At 42.1% G+C, this 17,817-nt stretch overlaps 1 protein-coding gene across 2 annotated transcripts in view; it reads left to right on the top strand.

Moving 5' to 3' along the window:
* The window catches only part of xylb (xylulokinase homolog (H. influenzae)), a 288,286-nt gene that overhangs the window by 256,355 nt on the left and 14,114 nt on the right, over nt 1-17,817 (top strand). Inside the window, exon 19 of one of the 2 annotated variants that reach the window (XM_043690788.1) lies at nt 2,916-3,101. The exons of the other annotated variant lie outside the window; for it this stretch is intronic. Coding sequence (XP_043546723.1) covers nt 2,916-2,957 — 42 coding nt within the window. The 3' untranslated portion in view covers nt 2,958-3,101. Of the gene's footprint in view, nt 1-2,915; nt 3,102-17,817 lie in introns of those variants that run through there. 2 annotated transcript variants of the gene reach the window in all.

Raw genomic sequence — 17,817 nt, 5'->3', positions numbered from 1 at the left:
ATTCTGCCTACATTGCACTCAGACTGTATAACAAGTGAGTGTGCAAATGGGAGTTGGCCACCACTTGCACACTGAACAGGATATGCTCCAAACTTTGTGGACAGCACTCTGCCAGGCTGGAGTCTGACTGCTTGGCAGTGACAGTATGCTGGCTGTCAGGCCTTGCAATGTGCCGAACATCTCAATGTGTATGTCCCTCTCTATTGTTTGTATGTTCCCCCACTTAAGCCCCAGTTTAAGTCCCCTGTAGCCATCTAGTCTGATATCTCATCCTCCATGGAGCAGGCACATGAAGTGCCCCTTACCTCTGCATTCCTGTAATTCCCAGTGACTCACCACATGCAGATCCAAATTCTGTGCTACCCTATTTGGCTGCAGTCGTTTGCTCTTCTTCCTCCTCAGAGGTTTGCAGCATGTCTCACTCTTCCTGATGAGACTGAGGTAGCTGGCCAAGCAGTCATTTTACGAGGCAACTCTTGGTTAATAAAATTACAAAATAAGATAATAGCATATGGCTAGCAGCATCCTTGGAGGGAGAAAGAGAATTAGCGTTTCCGCTCACTGACCTTACATCAGAATATATTGGTATTTGAAAGCATAAATGTCAAAGGGGAAGGTAGCAGTGGAAAGCAAGAGGGTTATGGCCACATCTTCTGCAGCATTCACTTCATGTGAGAGAGCAGGATGAGGGTTTGAGGTAGAAAAGGAACATAAGGCAAGAAAATTCTTTCAGCCTGAACGTTCTTGGTGATGATAGATGCAGTCAGCTCTGTCACAGCTATCCCCATAATCTGGAGCACTGTCTCTTCCAAAGAGCTCAGCTTATGCAAGCCCCCTTTTAGATTCTGCCTTGCCCGCTCCTGTTACTTGTCCTGCAAGAGAATTTTAGTGATTGTAATGCATTGTGTTTTGGGTGATGTGCCTGCTTTAATCAGATACTGGAGGTGTATTGGAGCAACGAAAGGTGGATTTCAGACTGGTACATGTGCGAGTGCAGAATGTTAATCCTGTTGCTGGTGGGTGAATGACGAATAAGCATGGTAAGAGATTAATGTTGTGGTGTGTAGCAGATGTCCTCTAAAGATGCATCCACTGACCTTGACCACCAATGTGACACCATTGAACTTCTTGCAACACTGGTGCCAGCTCCGAGAAGACAATCTGAGGCAATTGACTTTATTGGCCCCTGGGAAAGATTGCTTCTCTCTCCTTTGGATCTTCTGTACAAATGCTTCTGGCACTGCACGGGAAATCTCAGGAGCCCTCTCTTTCCTGCTGCTCCATTTGGTATATTTATCTCTCTGCAGACAGCCAGCAGCTTCTACACAATACTGTTCCCCTTGTTCCTCTTGCTGCCTAAAATTCTGCTCTCAGACAGACCACTTTGTTTTATCTATTCATTCTCAGAGTACAGGTATTGCTGGCAAGGCCAGCATTTTACTGCTTTTGTTTTGTTCCCCTTAAGGAGGTGAAAAAGGGTGTTCTTTGCAATTGGCTATCGTCCAGGTAGTGAATATCATCTCTCAATTCCATTGAGTGAAGAATTTCAGGATTTTGACCTGATAATGACAAAGGAATAGCAAAATACGTTGAAGGCGGAATGGTGTCTGGCATAGTGGAGAAGATAGATCTGAAGGCGGTTAATTCTGTTAGCTACCTTTGTTCTTCTAGGTAGTAGATATCATAGGTTTGAAAACCTCTGCCAGAGAATCTTTGGTGACCTGCTGTAATAGATCCTGCAGAAGGTACATGATACAGTTTTGGTTTGCCAATGGTGGAGAAACTGGTCTTTTATGACTTGGAGATGCCGGTGTTGGACTGGGGTGTACAAAGTTAAAAATCATACAACACCAGGTTATAGTCCAACAGGTTTAATTGGAAGCACCAGCTTTCAGAGCGTTGCTCCATCATCAGGCTCTTGAATCATTGCAGTCCACTTCCTGTGGGTTGGCCCACAGTGTCGGTAGGGAGGGAATACCAGGATTTTAACCCAATGACTGAAGGAACAGCGGTATATTTCCAAGTCAGGGTAGTGAGTAGCTTGGACGGGAACTTGCAAGTGGTGGTGTTCCCAAATACCTGCTGCCGTAGTCTTTCTAAATGGAAATGGTTGTGGGTTTGGAAGGTGCTGTCAAAGGATCTTTGGTGAATTTCTGCAGAGCATCTGCCACTACTGAGCACCGGTGGTGGAGGGATTCAATGTTTGTAGATGTGGTGCCAATCAAGCGGGTTGCTTTGTCCTGGATAGTGTCAAGCTTCTTGAGTGTTATTGGAGCTGCACCCTTCCAGGCAAGGGGGGAGTATTCCATCATACTCCTGACTTGTGCCTTGTAAATGGTGGATAGACATTGGGGTGTCAGGAGGTGAATTATTCGCCGCAGTATCCCTAGTCTCTGACCTGCTCTTGTAGCCACTCTGTTTATGTAGTGAGTCCAATTATGTTTCTGGTCAATGGCAACCCCGAGGATGTTGATAGTGGGGGATTCAGTGATGGTAATATTGTTGAAAGGCAAGGGGCGATTGTTAGACTCTTATTAGTGATGGTAATTGTCTGGCATTTGTGTGGCGTGAATGTTACTTGCCATTTGTTGGCACAAGCCTGAACATCAAGGGCAGGTGGTTAGGTTCTCTCCTATTGGGATATGGTTATTGTCTAAAGCAGATATGGTGTGGTTATTACTTGCCACTTAGCCTAAAGTTAGATATTGTCCTGTAGATGACTTCATTCCTTGAAGAATTGTGAATGGAATTATATGCTGCATGATTGTTGGGAAACCACCCCAGTTTTGACTTTTTGAGCAAATGTAATTGATAATGGGAGTACCCAGAAGCATGTTTATAAAGCCATAATTCAGATGGCTGCTGCAATATTTGACCAATCGTTTCCAAACTAAACTCCAAACTCCATGATCTAGGTCTCTACTCCGCCGTCTGCAACTGAATTCCCAACTTCCTGACCCACGGCCCACAATCAGGGAAGATACACAACAGCACCTCCTCCATGACAATCCTCAACATTGGTGCCCTGCAAGGATGCGTACTCAGCCCCCTACTGTATACTCATGACTGTGTGGCCAAAGTTTGTCCAAACCCCATCTACAAGTTTGCTGATGACACCACCATTGTAGGCCAGAAAACAAACGATGATGAGGCAGAATACAGGAAGGAGATAGAATGCTTGGTGGCGTGGTGCAGAAATAACAATCTCTCCCTCACTGTCAGCAAAACTAAAGAGCTGATCATCGACTTCAGGAAGAAAAGAGGGGGACACAGTCTATCTGCATCAATGGAGCTGAGGTGGAGAGGATCAAGAACATCAAATTTCTAGGAGGGACAATAACCAACAATCTGTCCTGGAACACCCACCTGGATGCAACAATCAAGGAAGCACAATTCTTCTTCTTCAGGAGGCTAAGGAAATTCCACATAGCGATAAGAACCCCCACCAACTTTTACAGATGCACCATAGAAAGCAATTTATCTGGGTGCATAACCAGCTTGGTCTGGCAACTGCTCTGCCCAGGATCGTAAGCAACTACTGAACATTGTGAGAATAGCCCAGACCATCACGCAAGTCAACTGCCCATCCATTGACTCCATCTACACTTGGTGCTGCAGAAAGGCAGCTAACATCATAAAGGACCCTTCCTATCCCACTTATACTCTCTTCCAACCTCTTCCATCAAGCAGAAGATACAAAAGCTTAAACACATGTACCAACAGGTTTAAGAACGGCTTCTTTCAAGCTGTTATTAGACTGCTGAATGCACCTCTCCAATTTCAAATCTAATGTTGATCTTGTTTTGAGCGCTTCCCATGTAGCCATAAATTTGCATGCTTTGCTCTGTCTAAGCACTCTATGATCTCTATGTCCTTGTATATTATGATCTGTCTATACTGCATGCAAAACAAAATTTTTCACTGTGCTGAGGTACATGTGACAACAATAAATCAAATCAAACCAAACAAGAATGTCAGTACAAATTACAGCAGGGACACGCAGCCTAAAGTCACTAGCCATAACTGACTTTGATTGAGACTTGTTAGAGCATGAATTAAATGGAGCTCCAGTGATACCTCAGTCCAACCAGGCTGCAGTGAGAACCTGTGACCAGCCAGTACATTTAATTTTTCTGCTTAATGTCTCAAAGTGATATTAGTGTAAAGACCATTTATTTTTATTTTTCTGGAGTTTGATTGTGGACTGAAATAGGAAAGGGACTCTTCAAATCAAGGAGAGTGGAAAATATTACTATACTTAGTTTAATAAAAGTAATTTAAACTCATTGAAAATGGTGGTTACATGACTGCTTTGTTCAGTTGGTTGGGAGATTGGTTGCAGAAAGGCTGGAACAGGGGGTCAAAATGAGATTCAACTAGCAAAAAGTAGCTGATTGGTTTGTGGAATTGTGACTAGCTATGGATGACAAAGGCCACCTGTCTGCCAACAGTTATGTGATTGGCTTCTGGCTAAGGAACAGCTTGTGAGTGTGAATGATATTGCCAGAAGCCTTCATATCTCCGGTAGAGGCAGTAGTAGGTCTCTGCAGAAAGCCTGTTGCTTTTAATCAATAAATCAAAGACTTTCTAATTTGTGAGCCAGTCATTCTGTGCCTTTGACAAGGAAATAGAGAGTACCTGGAGAAGAGAGATTGAAGAACTGCAAGTCCCAGCAGACAAGAGTGAACTGTATGGCCAAAGGTCATTGAACTGTTTTCCTAGTTTTTTCCTTTGCCCATAAGATCAATTTCTTGTCAGTTTGTATGTGTATTTAGGAGGAGTTTTATAAAAGGAAAGATCACACAACACCAGGTTATAGTCCAACAGGTTTATTTGGAAGCACTAGCTTTCGGAGCGCTGCTTCTTCATCAGATGGTGACAATCACCTGATGAAGGAACAGGGCTTTGAAAGCTAGTGCTTCCAAATAAATCTATTGGACTATCAACTAGTGTTGTGTGATCTTTAACTTTGTACATCCCAGTCCAACACATGCACCTCCAAATCATTTTATAGAGGGGATAGAGTTTTAACTAGTAGAAATCTATGTCAAGTTATATGTGGCTAGAATCTATTTATTTGTACAAAGTAGTAATTCTTATTAATTACAGAAACCTGGTCACATTTTCTGTTTGCCTGGGTCTAAATCAAATTGGAAAACATTGGCATACTTTTGTAAAAGCTTTAACTTTTGCAACGACTCTAAGAATGCTACCTCAGTGAAGTGTGACATTTGGCCCAAAGTTGCATGCTGAAGACCATGAGCACATAGGTAAAGCACCAAAGTAAATCACTGACAATGAAGATTGATCTTATTGACTTGTGCGTTGCATTGAATATTTATTGGCCACTTGAGAGAATAAAACTGGAGCTGGAAATGTGTTGCTGGAAAAGCGCAGCAGGTCAGGCAGCATCCAGGGAACAGGACAATCGACGTTTCGGGCATAAGCCCTTCTTCGGGCTTATGCTCGAAACGTTGATTCTCCTGTTCCCTGGATGCTGCCTGACCTGCTGCGCTTTTCCAGCAACACATTTCCAGCTCTGATCTCCAGCATCTGCAGACCTCACTTTCTCCTCAAAGAATAAAACTGGAGCACAGCAAAAAAAATTGGAAGAGTAGAAGGTAAAATAAGATATTGGTAGGTATAGGGTATAGACCCCCAAACAGTAGCCACTCTGAGAAAGGCTATAAAATCAACAAATAATTGGAGCACGTAAAAAGAATAGCGCAATAATTCTGGGTAATTTTATTCTTCATGATGTGGAGGTGCCGGTGTTGAACTTGGGTGGACAGAGTCAGAAGGTACACAACACCAGGTTATCATCCAACAAGTTTATTTGAAATCACAAGCTTTTGGAGTTTTGCACCTTCATCAGGTAGATTTACTTTATCTGATGAAGGAGCAACCTGCGATTTCAAATAAACCTGTTGGACTATAATTTGGTGTTGTGTGACTTCTGACTTTATTCTTCATGTTGATTGGTTAATAAAATTGGAAAGGGCAGCTATGACAACAAATTCATAGAATGCATTAGAGATGGTTTCCAAGAGTAATATGTCATGAAGCCAAACAGGGAAAACAGACTGTCTTGGATCTGGTAATGGGTAATGAGGCAGGTTTAATAAATGACTTCAGAATAAAAAGTCCCCTAGGAAGTAGTGATCATAACATGATAAAATTTATTACTATTTCAAGAATAGAAATGTGAGTCAGAAACAACTGTGTTTAACTTAAAGGGAATTATAATGAATTGTGGATAAAATTAGCTAGAGTGAAGTGGGTGGCTAAATTATCAGGAATGACAGTAAACAAGCAGTGGCAGACATTTAAGGAGATTCATGACTGTAAGAGAGGGATTAACCAACATTGACTGACAAAGGAAGTTAGGACAGTATTAAGTAAAAAGAAAAATCAGTTAAGGAGGCCAAAGTCAGTGATAGCCCCAAAGACTAGGATAAATTCAGAATCCAGCAAAGGAAGACTAAAACAAAATAGACGGAGAAAATAGTCTTCAAGGGCAAATTAGCAAGGAATCTAAAAACTGACAATAAGAGCTTCTTTAAATATCTGAAAAAGAAGAGAGAGGTCAAAGTGATCATAACATAGGTTCCTTAGAAAATGAATTTAGGGAGGTGGTTTTGGGGACAAGGTAATAGCAGAAAAATGGATATTTTTCATCAGTCTTTACAGTGGAAGAGTACTTCAAACGTCTCATTAATACTAAAGAATATGGGGAGGAATTAAATACCATAATCATCACAGGGAAGTAGGATGAGACAAACTAACAGGACTAAAGGCAGGTAAGTCTCCTTGCATTCTAGGAAACGAAAAGAAGTAGCTACAGAGATAGTGCATGTATTGATTGTAATTTTCCAAAAGTCTTTGTTTCTGGAGAAGTTCTAGAGGATTAGAAAATTGCTAATGTGACACCCCTATTCAAAAAGGGAGGGAGGCAAAAAGCCGGTAACTACAAGCCGATTAGCCTAACATCTATTGTTGGAAAAGTATTGTGATCAGTTATGAAGGAAATAATTGCATAATATTTGGAAAATCCTAATCTAATCAAGAGTCAGTATGACTTCGTGAAAGGAAATTTGTGTCTGACCAAGGAAGCCTCAACAAGAGTGGATAGAAGGGAACCAGTAGATACATTGTATTTAGGCTTCCAGAAGATGCCCGACAAGATGCCTCAGAATTGGTTAAGTCATAAGAAAATAGCCCATGGTGTTAGATGAAGCATAATGGCATGAAAAGAAAATTGGCACAGTGGCAAGAAACAGCAAGTTGGCATAAGGGTTTCTTTTTAAGGTTGGCAACTTGTGACCAGTGGGGTTCCACAGGGATCAGTGCTGAAACCACAACTGTTTGCAATACAGTATATATTAATGGCTTGGAATGAAGTGAATATATTGGAGCCAAATTTGCAGATGACACAAAAATAGGTGGAAAGGTAGATTGAGACAGGGTTACCAACAGTTTATGAAATGTATTGATAGCTGAAGTAGGTGGACAAAAAGTTGACAAATGAAATATAATGTGGGAAATTGTTCATGTTGAAAGGGAGAACAAAAGAGCTGAGTGTTATTTAAATGGAGAAAAACTGCAGATAGCTGCAATACAAACAGACTTGAGGTATCTGTATATAAAAGACAGAAAGCTAGCACAAGCTGCAGCAGGTAATCAGGAAGGCTAATGGACTGTTGGCCCTTATTTTAAGGGGGTTGAAGTGTAAAGAATAGCGAAGTCTTACTGCAGCCGTACAAGGTGTTGGTGAGACCACATCTAGAGCACTGTGAGCAGTTTTGGTCCCCTAGTTTAAGGAAAGATATCATTTCATGAGAACCAGTTCAGGAAAGATTCACTATGATGCTAAGACCATAAGATATAGGAGTAGAATTAGGCCATTTAGCCCATTGAGTCTGCTCCACCATTCCATGTTAAGTTCCTCACCCCATTCTCTGCCTTCTCTCTGTAACCTTTGATTCCCTTGCCAATCAAGAATCTACCAATCTCTATCTTAAGTACTTTGTCAATGACTTGGCCTCCACAGGCCTCTGTGCAAATGTGTTCCAATGATTCACCACCCTCTGGCTGAAGAGATTTCTGCTCAACTCAGTTTGAAAGAGTAGTCTATTCACTCTGAGGCTGTGCCCTTAGGTCCTAGTCTGCCCTCCCAGTGAAAGCATTTTCTCCATGTCCATTCTATCCAGGCCTCTCAGTTTTCTATAAGTTTCAATGAGATTTCCCCATCCTTCTAAACTCCCATCGAGTACAGATCCAGAATCTTAACTGCTCCTCATATGACAAGCCCTTCACCATGGGATCATTCTTGTAAACCTCATGTAACCACCAGCACCTCCTTCCTTAGATAGTGGGACCAGACCTGCTCACCGTATTCCAAATATGCTCTGACCAAAGCCTTATATAGACTCAGCAGTATATTTCCACTCTTGTTTTCTAGCCCTGTTTAAATGAATATTAACATTAAATTTGCCATATCTGATCCTAAGGGATTTGACAGAGTAAATGCTGAGAGGATCAGCCATGATCCTATTGAATGACAGAGCAGGCTCAAGGGGCTGAATAGCCTACTCCTATGCCTACTTCTGATGGTCTTATTGTGATTTGGAAAGTTTACATTAAGTACCTGCAATGCAATATATTGAATGGCCACTTCTAATGCTTGTTTATTGGAAGGTTTTTGGATTGAATACTTTCTTACAATACAACAAGAAAATCTAGTAATAGCTAATTCATTGTTTTCAGTTCCACCCTCCTGGCTTGTCAAGGATTTGGCATCCTTTATGCAAAAGCGACTTTCAGTTGCTTGGTGCCATATAATTTGAATATTGCTGAAAAGAGATGAAATGTTGAAAACATTTGTCTTGCATTCATCAGGATAAAGGCAAGAATTTCACAATTTAAATGATCATAATAATTTATACTACAGGGGAAATTGTGCTGATTGGCCAAAGCATTGCCATGGAAAAAGCAACAGAGGATAGAGGCTTTCAAGAAAGACAAGACTTGAACGCATTGCTTTTACTTATAAAGAATGGGTCTCTCTGTGTGAATATCTCGCTGCTTTTAAGCATAAATGAGCCAACTGATCATCTTGAATTGGTTGTTAGTATGGCTGCTAGCTCACTGGACTAAGTTTTGGGCTTCTGGTGCTGCAATTTGTAGAAATTAAAATTGCCTGTACAATTTACCAGTGAATGTTAAAATCTATCTAGTTCATGAGTATCCTTCACAGAAGGGAACCAGCCATCGCCTCTCTGTCTGGTACACACTAGTTCTAGTCCCACACAATGTGGCTGACTCAGGATGTAATTTTCCCCTACATAGAAATGGCAAGACGAGTAAATAATTGGACAGACTGATCCTGGAGAGGTATTCACCTACTTCTCACCTCTTCACCAATCAAGTTCTGTACGAGGAGATCAACGTTTTAGGGACTTTCTTGACCTGGTACAAATTAAGGCTCATAAGTGTCTATTATTGACCATCTAAGAACCTCAGCTCACCAACTCCTTGATCATCTGCCTTCCTAGTGGGAAGCTTTCTGACTGGGAAACCAGAGTGAGCTACTTGTTGAGTTGAGGGTAGGGGAGCCTCTAATTGCCCAAACTAGATACAGTAAAAATATGGAGTATGGTGGAGAGAATCACAAGGCAGTAGCCTCTGAAAGTCAACCAATGCCCTTCACTCCGACCCTCAGTACCCACCCTACTCTCCCTACAATTGCCACCCCAGGACAAGAAGGTACAGATCACATACCTTCTTGCTGCTGGGTATGTAAGGAGTAGGTCTCACCCAGTTGTCTTCTGATTGGCCAGCAGCTTCTGGTGATAAAGGACACCCCACCCACGTCAGTTCTTGGCTGCATTGTTCACCTCCTCAGAACAAGTAAAACATTGAAACAGAAAGAAAGCAAAACATTGTAAAAGATCTCTTCTGCCAATATTAATAATCTGGCTAGTGCATTAAGTCACCATCCAGCAGTAACAAACTGCTTCTTTTTACCAGTAATTTTACAGGTAGGTCTGTGATAACAACGGGTTAAGACATACTGCTCCACACTCCTGAATTGACTGCTGGCTAGAACAGCTTACTGTAATACTGGCAGTACCTTCCAGGCAATAGATTCAGGATAATTTCATATTTCCCATAGGTTTTGTTAAATCTTTCATTAATACCTATTCCAGTTTATTGGACATGATGAAAAAAAAGGAGTCTATGTATCATATATTTCTACAGATTAATCTTAGACCTTCTTGCTAGCAAGATTTACCAGCGAGGGAATAAATCACTTATCAGACTCTGACAGCCTCACACACTAATCATCCATTTTCCTCCAGGTTGTAGAGTGAGAATATGTGTCACAGAGATCAGACACTGATAAATGCACCATGACTTTTTCTTGCTAATTTGACTTGTGACTTTTGCTGACGAATGAAACTTTCTTTCTTGCAAACCTTGGCTGATTCTTGATGTGATGTTTCATCAATTAGTCTACTTCTCGATTAGACAGGGTTGAAGTAGACAAGCTGTGTGATTTATATAGGGGCGAATGAGTTATTTTTTATTTTAAAAATTGCTTTTCTAACTAATGTTGCATCATCATGCCATTACTATGTCAATCATTGTAGCTTACCAGCAAGTTCTTCCCACTAAATGCTGGTGACCTCAGCTCGTAGTTGATTGAGAAAATAAAACAATTAAAATTCAGCCCATCATCTACAAACTCCTTATAGAAACCCATACCCCAGGTCAGCAATTTTTGTCATGATGTAAACATATCTGAAGTAAACTGCATAGGAATTGGGGGAGGGGTGGTGGTAGAGTTATATTTTGGTTGGATCTACTTGAGATAAGAGCCATAGGTTTGTGATATTCAAACTTTGGGCATATGCACTCCCATAGTTGCATAATGTTGCGTTTTGCAAGCTAAATCTTGCTCTTTGAGAACTTAAGGCTATTTGATTGTTCTTGCAGTTGCCTAGGGATTGCAAAAATCCAATAAGAGCACACTGCTCATGAGGGACAGCAGTTTGTCACACAAAGCAAAGTTGTGTTGTATCAAAAAGGCTGCCTGATTGTTTGCACAACATCGTAGGGATACATGGTCAATGCTTTGATGCTGAAGAGTTGAATGCCCTGTTGCGGGAGGTACTTTGAAAGAGCAGAATTCTGCTTGAGCTTGAAACATGGCCTTGATAGTCATCACTGGAGCATGGAGGGAAGTCAGTCATCAACCAAACCAATTCATTCAGCTATTGTGAGCCTGGCTGCAAGTGAAGTATGTTTCTATCAGTCAGAGGATGAATGTGTCCATGCTCCATTTTTAGATCCTGCAACAATCTCACTGACTTAAATTGGCAGGTACCATATAAAGCAAACAAAACAACACTATTCACTGTACCTCGATATATGTGATAACAATAAATCAATCTTTTCCCTGAGCCAGTTTGACCCGATTATCTTAAAGGTGTAGGTTGAGAACTAAACATCCAAATTCATGTAGCGCAAGGTGCTCCACATGTGTGAGGCTTGTCAATGGAATCATCAGTTATAAATGCAAATTTGCTAAAGTTAGAACACCTGACAGTTTTACAAGCTGATAAATAATTTTCCATGTATCTGACAAGCCTCCTGAATCAAGATTGGACATTTGTCGTTTCTTCTTTAAATAGTGAGAAGACTGTGAAACAATGAAGGAGTCATAGCTGATGACTACTATTATTCATTGAATGATACAGCACAGAACGAGGCCATTTTCTCCATTGGGCTTGTTCAAACTTTGACAAGTATCCATTTAATCCCATTTACTGCATGCAGTCTTTTACAAGCACTTAACAAATTCTGTTTTAAGCATTACAATTGAATCTACTTCGATAGGATGTCAGAGCAGAAGTAGTCCATTCAGCCCATCAAATCTGCTCCACCATTCAATGAGATCATACCTGATCTGATCAACTCCACTTCCCTGCCTTTTTCCCCATAACCCCGATACCCTTACTGATCAAAAATCTATCCAACATCAGTTATGAATATACTAAATGAACCAGCCTCGAATAGCCCTCTGCCAAATAGAATTCCACAGATTCCCTTGAAAGGTCTCTTTCTGTACTGTATGACTCTATGAAACTTAGTAGTCAATACTGGTACAAACATTGTAGTGCATAGTTGGCACAGAATTAACTGTCATCGAAGCTACAGATTTATCTCTTTATAGCCCACAGGCCTTTAAAACATAGCTTTCTGCTCATCCTTGCAGAATTTGTCCAAGGGCACTCAAGAGAATTGATAATCTTTTGAGGCAATGAATAGGCTGGTGGAAGAAGGCAACTTTTTTTAATAGCATGTAGCTGGATTTTCCAAAGGCTGTTAACGAGGTGCCACATAGTAATCTACCCCTTAAGAAATAAGGGCTGTAAGAATGGCTAAAGACTTTAGGTTCAATAAATATTTTGGTTGTACACACATGGGGATACAGTCATTTATTTAAGAAAACTGGTTGGTCTGTCGACAATTCAAATGTCACTTTGATTTTCTCTTTTAGATTAAAAATTTGTCAAACACAAAGAATGAAAATCTTGTTAACAACATTCAAAGCAATCACAACTATTTTTAAAAGTGAAGACTGCAAATTTTCTGAGTGAGCGCAGTGTCAGATTCCCCCTATCTTCCTGACATACACTGAGCTGGAAGGGAGGGAGCAGTGTCTGAAAGTCATAGAGTCATAAAGATGTACAGCATGGAAACAGATCCTTTGGTCCAACTCGTCCATGCCGACCAGATATCCTAAATTAAGTTAGTCCCATTTGCCTGCATTTGGGCCATATCCCTCGGAATCCTTCCTATTCATGTACCCATCCAGATGCCTTTTAAATATTGTAATTGTATCAGTCTCCACCACTTCCTCTGGCAGCTCATTCCTTACACACACCACCCTTTGCCCCTTTGCTCCTTTTTACATCTTTACCCTCTCCCTAAACCTATGCCCTCTAGATCTGGATTCCCCCACCCTAGGAAAAAGACCTGGTCTATTTACCCTATCCATGCCCCTCATAATTTTATAAACCTCTATAAGGTCTCCCCTCAGTCTCCAATGCTCCAGGGAAAACAACCCCAGCCTATTTAACCTCTCCCTATCGGTCAAACCCTCCTACCCTGGCAACATCCTTGAAAAGATTCAGAAAAGATTTACAAGTTTCACAACATCCTTCCTATAGGAGGGAGAGCAGAATTGCACACAATATTTCAAAAGTGGCCGAATCAATGTCCTGTACAGCCGCAACGTAACCTCCTAACTCCTGTACTCAACACTCCTGACCAATAAAGGAAAGCATACCAAATGCCTTCTTCACTATCCTATCTACTTGAGATTCCACTTTCAAGGAACTATGAACCTGAACTCCAAGGTGTCTTTGTTCAGCAACACTTACCATTAAATGTATAAGCCATGCCCTGATTTGCCTTTCCAAAATGCAGCACCTCGCATTTATCTAAATTAAACTCCATCTGCCATCCCTTGATCCATTGGCCCATCTGATCAAGATCCTGCTGTACTCTGAGGTAACCTTTTTCGCTGTCTACTACACCTCCAATTTTGGTGTCATCTGCAACTATACTTAATAACTATACCTCCTATGTTCACAACCAAATCGTTCATATAAATGATGAAAAGCAGTGGACCCAGCACTGATCCTTGTGGCCCACTGCTGGTCACAGGCCTCCAGTCTGAAAAACAACCCTTCACCACCACCCTCTGTCTTCTACTCTCGAGCCAGTTCTGATCCAAATGGCTAGTTCTCCTTGTATTCCATGTGATCTAACCTTGCTAGCCAGTCTCCCATGGGGAACCTTGTCAAATGCCTTATTGAAGTCTATATAGATCACGTCCACCACTCTGGGCTCATCAATCCTCTGTTATTTCTTCTAAAAACCCAATCAAGTTTATGAGACATGATTTCCCATGCACAAAGCCATGTTGACTATCCCTAATCAGTCCTTGTCTTTCCAAATACATGTACATCCTGTCCATCAGGATTCCCTCCATCAACTTGCCCACCACTGACGTCAGGCTCACTGGTCTATAGTTCCCTGGCTTGTCCTTACCACCCTTCTTAAATAGTGGCATCACGTTAGCCAACCTCCAGTCTTCTGGCATTTCACCTGTGACTATCAATAATCCAAGTATCTCAGCAAGGAGGCCCAGCAATCACTTCCATAGCTTCCCACAAGAATTCTAGGGTACACCTGATCAGGTCATGGGGATTTATCCACTTTTATGCGTTTCAAGACATCCAGCACCTCCTCTTCTGTAATATGGACATTTTTCAAGATGTCACCAACTCTCTCCCTACGTTCTATATCTTCCATGTCCTTCTCCACAGTACGAGGAACCTCGATTATCTGGCATTTGATTATCTGAATATCGGATTATCCGGCAAGATTGCAAGGTCCCGATGCTCAGCTAAACTATGTTATCCGTCATTTGATTATCCAGAATTCATTTAACCGAATAAAATACTTCCCGCCCGTGTCCTTCGAATAATCAAGGCTTCTCTGTAAAAGCCGAAGCAAAGTACTAGCATCTCCCCCATCTCCTGCAGTTCCACACAGTCTACCTTGCTGATCTTTGAAAGGTTCTATTTTGTCCCTAGTGTATTTATAAAATCCCTTTGGATTCTCCTTAACCCTATTTGCCAAAGTTATCTCATGTCCCCTTTTTGCCCTCCTGATTTCCCTCTTAAGTATATTCTGACTGCCTTTATACTCTTCTGCTCGATTTCTGCTGTCCATACCTGATACATGCTTCCTTCTTTTTCTCGACCAAAACCTTAACTTCTCTCATCATCCAGCATTCCTATACCTACCTGTCTTGCCTTTCACCCTAACAGGAACATACTGTCTCTGGACTCTCTTTATCTTATTTTTGAAGGGTTCACATTTTTCAGCTGTCCTTTTACCTTCAAACATCCGCCTCCAATCAACTTTTGAAAGTTCTTGTCTATTATTGTCAAAATTGGCCTTCCTCCAATTTAGAACTTTAACTTTAACTCCCGTGTAACCTTTTCCATCATTATTTTAAAAGTGATAGAATTATGGTTGCTGGCCCCAAAGTGCTCCCCCACTGACACTTCAGTCACTTGCCCTGCCTTATTTCTCAAGAGCAGGTCAAGTTTTGCACCTTCTCTAGTAGGTACATCCACATACTGAAGCAGAAAATTTTCTTGTACACACTTAACAAATTCCTCTCCATCTAAACCCTTAACGCAGTGGCAGTCCCAGTCTATGTTTGTAAAATTAAAATCCCCTACCATAACCACCCTATTGTTCTTACACATAACTGAGATCTCCTTAAAAATTTGTTTCTCAATTTCCCGCTAACTATTAGGGGGGTCTATAGTACAATCCAAATAAGATAGTCATCCCTTTCTTATTTCACAGCTCTATCCAAATAACTTACGTCTCTTGCTCCCCTTTCGATCCTTCCTAAACCATTTATATCCTGGAACATCAAGCTGCCAGTCCTGTCCATCCCTGAGCCACATCTCTAAAATTGCTATGATATCCCAGTCCAATGTTCTTAACCATGCCCTAAGTTCATCTGCCTTCCCTGTTAGGTCTCTTGCATTGAAGTAAATGCAGTTTAATTTACTACATTCTCTGCTTTGTCCTGCCTGCCCTGACTGTTTGACTTGCTTCTTTTCCCAGCTGTACCAGTCGCAGATTGATAACTTTCCTCAGTATCTCCCTGGGCGACCCCCCTTCCCCACTCCCCACCCCCCGCCCCCCCCCCCACCAAACTTACTAGTTTAAATCCTCCCAAGCAGCTCCAGCAAATCTCCCTGCCAGTATATTAGTCCCTTTCCAATTTAGGTGCAATCCATCCTTATACTCCCACCCACCTCCTCTAACCTTACTAAAGAGTCTGTAAACTCAGGGAGTTTTCAGGTTTCTCTTTTTTATTCTTCTCTTCCTTCATTTAGTTCTGTGCCGGCTTTCAGAGTAGCGGGATGTGGATGTTAGGGCAGTTTCTCCTGCTGAATGTGGCAGGTGAGAGACACTTCATATGTCTCTGCCGACAACATCTGCAGGAAGTGCACCCAATTCCAGCTCCTCGAACTTACTAGTTTAAATCCTCCCAAGCAGCTCCAGCAAATCTCCCTGCCAGTATATTAGTCCCTTTCCAATTTAGGTGCAATCCATCCTTATACTCCCACCCACCTCCTCTAACCTTACTAAAGAGTCTGTAAACTCAGGGAGTTTTCAGGTTTCTCTTTTTTATTCTTCTCTTCCTTCATTTAGTTCTGTGCCGGCTTTCAGAGTAGCGGGATGTGGATGTTAGGGCAGTTGCACGTTTCTCCTGCTGAATGTGGCAGGTGAGAGACACTTCATATGTCTCTGCCGACAACATCTGCAGGAAGTGCACCCAATTCCAGCTCCTCGAGTTAGGGAACTGGAGCTGGAGCTGGATGAACTACAGATCATCCGGGAGGCTGAGGGGGAAATTGGGAGGATGTCTAGGGAGGTGGTCACTCCCCAGACACAGGATAAGGACATCTGGGTTACTGTCAGGGGGAGGAAAGGGAACCGACGGTCAGAGCAGGGATCCCCTGTGGCCGTTCCCCTCAGCAATAAGCATATCATTTTGGATACTGCTAGTGGGAACAGCCTACCAGGGGAAAGCCATAGTTGTCAGGTCTCTGGTACTGTGGCTCAGAAGAGAAGGGGGGAAAATAGAAAAGCGCTAGTGGTAGGGGACTCAATAGTTAGACGGATTGACAGGAGATTTTGTGGTCAGGAACAGGATTCCTGGAAGGTATGTTGCCTCCCCAGTGCCAGGGTCCGGGATGTCGCCGATCGGGTTTACAAGATTCTGAAGGGGGAGGGTGAGCAGCCAGTAATCGTGGTACATATTGGCACCAAAGATATAGCCAGGAAAGGGATTGAGGATCTGAAACGTGACTACAGAGAGTTAGGTTGGAAGCTGAAGAGCAGGACGAGTAGAGTAGTGATCTCAGGTTTGCTACCGGTGCCACGGGATAGTGAGATGAGGAACAGTCAGTAAATGCAGCTTAACACGTGGCTGCGAGGCTGGTGCAGGAGGGAGGGCTTCATATACCTAGACCACTGGGATACCTTCTGGGATAGGTGGGACCTGTACATGAAGGACAGGTTGCACCTGAACTGGAAGGGCACAAATATCCTGGCTGGGAGATTTGCTCGTGTGATTTGGGACAGTTTAAACTAGTTTAAACTTGCAGGAGGTGAAAATCAGAGCCACATGTCTGAGAGGGGGTCAGTTGCAGATGGAGCAGTGACAGGATGTATTGAATCTATCGGGATGAAACAAAGGGATCGGTTAAAGTGTATCTGCTTTAATGCAAAGTTAAAAATCACACAACACCAGGTTATAGTCCAACAGGTTTAATAGACAATAGACACTAGGTGCAGGAGTAGGCCATTCTGCCCTTCGAGCCTGCACCACCATTCAATATGATCATGGCTGATCATTCCTAATCAGTATCCTGTTCCTGCCTTATCTCCATAACCCTTGATTCCACAATCGTTGAGAGCTCTATCCAACTCTTTCTTAAACGAATCCAGAGACTGAACCTCCACTGCCCTCTGGGGCAGAGCATCCCACACAGCCACCACTCTCTGGGTGAAGAAGTTTCTCCTCATCTCTGTCCTAAATGATCTACCCCGTATTTTTAAGCTGTGTCCTCTGGTTCAGCACTCACCCATCAGCGGAAACATGTTTCCTGCCTCCAGAGTGTCCAAACCTTTAATAATCTTATA

This window comes from Chiloscyllium plagiosum, chromosome 5 (genome assembly GCF_004010195.1).
Source record: "Chiloscyllium plagiosum isolate BGI_BamShark_2017 chromosome 5, ASM401019v2, whole genome shotgun sequence".
NCBI classification, from domain to species: domain Eukaryota; kingdom Metazoa; phylum Chordata; class Chondrichthyes; order Orectolobiformes; family Hemiscylliidae; genus Chiloscyllium; species Chiloscyllium plagiosum.
This window is presented reverse-complemented; position numbering and strand designations above follow the sequence as displayed.